This window comes from Buceros rhinoceros, unplaced genomic scaffold (genome assembly GCF_000710305.1).
Source record: "Buceros rhinoceros silvestris isolate BGI_N320 unplaced genomic scaffold, ASM71030v1 scaffold34102, whole genome shotgun sequence".
NCBI lineage: Eukaryota > Metazoa > Chordata > Aves > Bucerotiformes > Bucerotidae > Buceros > Buceros rhinoceros.
The window spans coordinates 1-5,486 of record NW_010398851.1 but is presented as its reverse complement, the minus strand read 5'-3'; the positions used below and the strand labels follow the sequence as shown (position 1 = coordinate 5,486).

General features: G+C 42.4%; 1 protein-coding gene across 1 annotated transcript; it reads right to left on the bottom strand.

Moving 5' to 3' along the window:
• Positions 1–1,787: 1,787 nt before the first annotated feature.
• Positions 1,788–5,414, bottom strand: LOC104488524 (prolactin-like; the record flags this gene model as incomplete). The annotated part of the gene is made up of 3 exons (XM_010131257.1): positions 1,788–1,982; positions 3,709–3,888; positions 5,307–5,414. Coding segments are annotated over 3 exons (483 nt in total), but the record flags the coding sequence as incomplete, so codon positions are not given.
• Between the last annotated feature and the right edge of the window lie 72 nt (positions 5,415–5,486).

Here is a 5,486-nt window from a genome sequence, read left to right as displayed (position 1 = left end):
CGGAACGGGGCGCGACAGTGCCCGTGCCGGAGAGAGTTTCCTTCCGCCGGCCTCGTTTGGCCCCGTAACCCCTCCCGCGTCTGTCGCTTCAGATGCAGGCTGACGGTTGCGGATGTGCTGTGCGCAGCGCCGGCCGTGCCGGGACGCGGAGCGGTTGCACCCTACCGCCGTTTTCCTCCCTGATAACCGCACACTTGGCCAGCTTCAGCATTCCAGAGACAGCAGTGATCCCGTGCTGGCGCGGGAGACGCGCAGCACCAGCGCTCTGGGGTGACGGGATAAACCCTGCTGCATCTTCCGTGATCGCAGATGGAAGAAGGAAGAGTGGGCAGCTGTCTGTGGTTCTCTGCGTTTGCCCAGAGGAACCTGCCTTTACTCTCTTGGGAGCTGTGTTTTGTTCCCCGAATTTCTTCAAAATTTGCACACAAACGCTGCCGTTTCGTTATGTGCTTGTAGTATCTTACTGCTTAAAGGAACTGCAGATAGTGACTTCTTCAGGGCAGGCGCTGCATAACCCCTTGCATTTCTACCACACCTGGCACAACAGGGACCAGGTGTGAATTGTGAACACTCACAGCTCCTGGCTGAGAAAATACATCAAGCTGTCTAGTAGGTAGTAGATATCTGAGGATCTCGGCAGTTGTGGAGATATAACCAAAAATGTTCCTCTGTTCTGCATAGATGTTTCTTTGAAATATTTTCCTGCTTTCCCAAATCCAGTATCGTTATTAAATAATCACCAGCATTTTACTTGCTCTCCATTCCCAGTAGCTCGAGCTCCAGCTGCTGTCAACAACCACCAAGATCAGGGAAGGCCAGGAAAGAGCATTCAGGAATGAAAGAGTAAAAAATATTAAAGATAAGACCATGCTGATTATAAGTGGCTCATTTAGGATCTGAATACAAAGATGTTTTGTTCTATAAACAGCCAGCAGCACCACCCCACTGCTAGGAAAATGTGATTGATATAAAATGTCTGACAGCTTTCAGATATTTATTTGCTATGGAGTTTGTCATCATTACTGTAAAACCCAAGCCCTGTGTCAGCACACGTGATGGGAAAGAGACTTACTGCTACATCAGCCATGCTCAGCCCTTGGACCGGAACAGTGTTAGGAGCAGAATTCCGACTTACCTTTCATATAGAAACGTTTTCTTTAGGAGTTCTCACTGAAATCAGTGAAGCCATTACAGGTATACAAGAGCATTCAAAATGAATAGGTGTGCAAGGAACTAGAACTTATAGGGCACATGTGAGGGACCATAGAAATTAATAAGAAGTGTGATGTGAACATAGATCTCTGCCATGGACCCTGCAGTCACATGAACTGATTGACAGCAATACCACTCTTCAGTGCTAAGCAATATTCTGCAGGTATGTATGTATGTAGAATTAGGGGAAAACATCTTTTTTTCCTTTTTTTTACACAAAAATATATTTTATTGATAGTCGATTGATGTATTTATACCAAGGGGAAATTCACTTTCAACCATGTGTATATCTAAACTGTGTGAATGAGCCGTAATATAGTCTGTCACAGTGTAATGTGCAAGAATATTTATTTATCTACCACTACAGTGCTCCTTTTTATCTGGTGTGCTAACCCACGTACACGCACAATGTTTATTTAATATTTCATCTGCATAGGTCAACTGCGTCAAGTAGCTGCCAAAGAATTTCAAAACCACTTATCTATTAAAGTTACTGTAAATGTGATAATTTATAAATTCTATTTTGTCATTTTTATAAACAACATGCTGAAGACTACTTGTCGAGAGATTACAACTCAGCAGCTATTTTCTGGCATAATCCTACATTTAAGAATTCTTAAGTAGCTTTGTACTTTATTGGAGTCTCTCCTGAAACAGTGAATAAAGTCAGAGTCACTCATCATGTTTGCTTCATTATTAATTGATAAACTAGTGGCTTCAGACGACGCCATTCCATTTAATGAATTGCTGATGATCCCCATTGACTGCATCTGTATTGAAAAGAGGAAAAGAAGTACAACTTGTAACTACACGGACAACAAATCTATAAACTGATAGTGCAGAAGATGGGCTGTTTGACTCCGTACCTTTCACATACTTACTGAAGATACATGTAAAGCTCCTTACATGGAACACCATTGTCTTTTTATCTTAACGGTATTTATATAACCTTTAGACTAGTCTGAAATGATGTGAAATACTAGTAATGCAAGAATACTGGGGTATAACTCCGCCTGAGTTTAAGTAGAGGAACTACCCTGTTTGATAATCATTACTTCCTCTTGAAGTAACACAGCAAATCAGTCTTGAGATTTTTTTAGCCATTTATTTTGATGAATTTTGTGAAGGGAAGCTTATAACGTGAGCATTCACCAGTGCTGCTTAACCTGGTGAACTCTGCAGACTGTTATCACCTCTCAGAGTAGGGGTTTCACCACAGAACCAAGCTTAGAATTAGTGTCTTTCAGAAAAACACAGCTGCAAAATATTGCAATGTATTTGTGGTGTTTGCATCACTTTTTAAAATTGTATTTCTACCTTGTGGTATGTCCATAGCACAGGGAGGTGAAAACCCCAAAGTTTTCCTCCTTAGTAATTCCTTCAAAGGTGTTTTAGAGAAATACAGTCAGGTAAAGATACCAGAAGTGTGTAGCTAGTTCAGAGTTTGATGGTCTTGCTTCAGTTACAGAATGAAGCAAAGAAAGGTCAAGCTCTGAGATTGAATACCTCTGAGCTTTGAGGCCATTTCAAACCAGAACTGTGGCTGCACTTGGAAGATGGACTTGTTTATTACTCCCACTTGTAACTCTGAGTCACCCTCATCAGGGACGCGTTTTAAAGCAGGGTACAATTCCTCCTATTCTTGTGATGAGCTGGTCACGATTTTAAAACTTCTATTCCCCACCTGTGTTCATAAAGCTGAAACGTGATCTACTAGTGAAACATTATAGTTTACTATTCACTTTTTGGAGAGACAGACACCTTGGCAGTGTAGCCATTTCAGAGAATGGGCACACAGCCCTCATTTGTTTAGCCAAAACTACAAATAGGTTTAGATATGAATGCACAAGAAATACAAAGATCAGGACTTCTAGCTAGCAATGAGAAGGCATAAATGAAATAAAATGAAAAATAACATCCAATAATTTATATGTGATCTGCCAGAATTTGGAATGGAGTTTTGAAACTGTTTCATGACTGGCATCCGACTTAAGCAATGCCACTGTTGTCTTGAAGAACTTATCCCAGCATAAAATTGTTGCCTTGGGATGGAGCTCTTTGCAGCAGACAGCTTGAATTACTTAGAATATAAATCCAAATAAAACTGAAAACAGTAATTAAGTATTTGTCATGGTCTACCCACATCTCCTGTACTGCCCTAGAAAAGTCAAGACATTGCTGGCTCATAAATGAAGCTGTAAACGGCTCTAGTCTTTGTCCTTGTGTCTGTCTTCCATACATTTCATATTAATAAAATATTGCTCTACACATACAGACATATATAATGTCACCTATCTATCTGCCAATCCACAAACTAAGGTGCATTTTTTAACTGAAAAATTCCCATATCTGTAATGAAGTCCAGGATGGCTGGATCGGAGTCCCTGTTGTCATTAAGGCTGTAGCCCAACTGAGAGCAGACACTGCCCCCTACTCCACCCCCAAAGTCACTCAGGCCATGCGACTCATAAATAAAAGCTACATTGAAAATCTTGCCTTTTCTGTTACTTTCTCAACTCCGGTCTTCAGTTCATGAACCATATTGCTGATCTGTTTAGCTTTGCTCAGGCTGTCATCAGGTAGCTCTTGGTGGTGCTCAATATGCTGGTTGAAGTGGGAAAGTGGTTCTTTCCAGGCTTGCAAAAGTTTCAGTATCAAGTGAGTTAGTTCTTCTCTCTTATAAATTAGAGCAGCAAAGAATTTCTCTGTTAGTTTGCAGCAGGACACTGTTAAACAAACTTACTGTGAAATCTCAGTGGGATTAAGGTTTACATCTGCAATTCAGTAGTTTTCAAACATTCAGAACTTAAGGGCCACTCTGTCTCTGGTTATTTGCATATATATAAGCAGCGCGCAAAGGTTGTATTTGTCTTGTTTTTAGCTTTCTTCCTCTCCTAAGCTCTGTAATACCTAAATCTGTGAGTTACAGCATTGGCGAAATAGTGGCATTCCTCTCAAACTTACTTGGTACTGAAAAAGTTTTCAGGAACTCTTTAATGTCTCAAGAGCCCAAGAAGCCTTGTCTAGACATCTCTGTTTGCTGATACGGAAGTGCAGGTGTTTCCTCACACCTGCAGTGGTTATAGCTGTGTCAGTAAGAGGCTGGCTGCAGACATACTTCCCAGAAGGTGCCTGGTGGTCAGGATGGATGTTTCTCCAAACAGAAACTCAATGGCTGTTAAGACCTCTCTTGAGTTCAGAAATAAGGCTGACTGCTTAAAACTTTCTAAAGTAGGCAAGGTCTCACTTCCCACTGCCCTTCCAGGGCAGCTTCTGAACGTCTTGGGGGAAGCTCCTTACTCCATCACAGCTGAAGACCAAAACGTTGAACATTTGTCTCCATCTGTCTCCTCCAAGGGGCAGAATTTTCTCCCACTGCTGTATCCTCAACATCACAATCTGCTTTTTCTCTTTCTAAACAAACTCTTCCTGCTCTTCTCTAAATTAATAATGATTTTTTCTCTTTGCCATTTCATCTGTCTAAAACAATTTGCTGTTCTTTTCCCTTTACCTAACTCCTGATTCAGAGATAATGACTGTTATTTCTTTCTCCTGATTGTTCTTTGCTCTTTGCAGTGACATTGATTAATTTAACTTATCTGTCACACGCACAGGTTCATAATTTTCTGTTCCACAGAGACTGCCACAACAAAATCAGAGTGATGTCTGTCTGTTAGTCATTTGGATGAAGTACTACTGCAATTCCCTTATAACTAATAAATATGATCTGAGCGTATATAACCATGTACAGCTTTAAAAGTATAACAAACTAATGATTCATATGTAATACCTCTGTGATATGCATCTGTTTGGGGTCAAAACTCATCAACTTCTTCAAACTGTTGGTGAAGGACCGGAGGCATAAAAACCTCTCTGCCTATCTCCAGCCTGACCGGGGTGGGGGACCACAGCGGTATGATGGGTGAGATATTTGGGGGCTCTAACGAGACGGAGGTTACTTGCCCCTTTTTTTTCGCAGGGAAGAAAGGAGGCGATGTGATCCGCGGAATGCCCTCCCAGTTCCCCAACCGTGCGAGGTCCGCGGTGCCCCCTGCCTTCCCCGTCTCCGCCCGTCGTAGCCGTCCCTCCCTTACCGGGATTTTTTGGGCGTATTCTTTGCCGTTGGGGGTCAGCATCCCCGATGTGTGGCACTTCCGAGCGAGCTTCCCCAGCTCGCTGTCACGGGGAGGAAAGTGTTTTTCCTATGGGGGAAGAAAACCTAAAGAGAAACAGAGAGCACACCCCATCCCACCCTGTCCCGTCCCGCCCCGCGG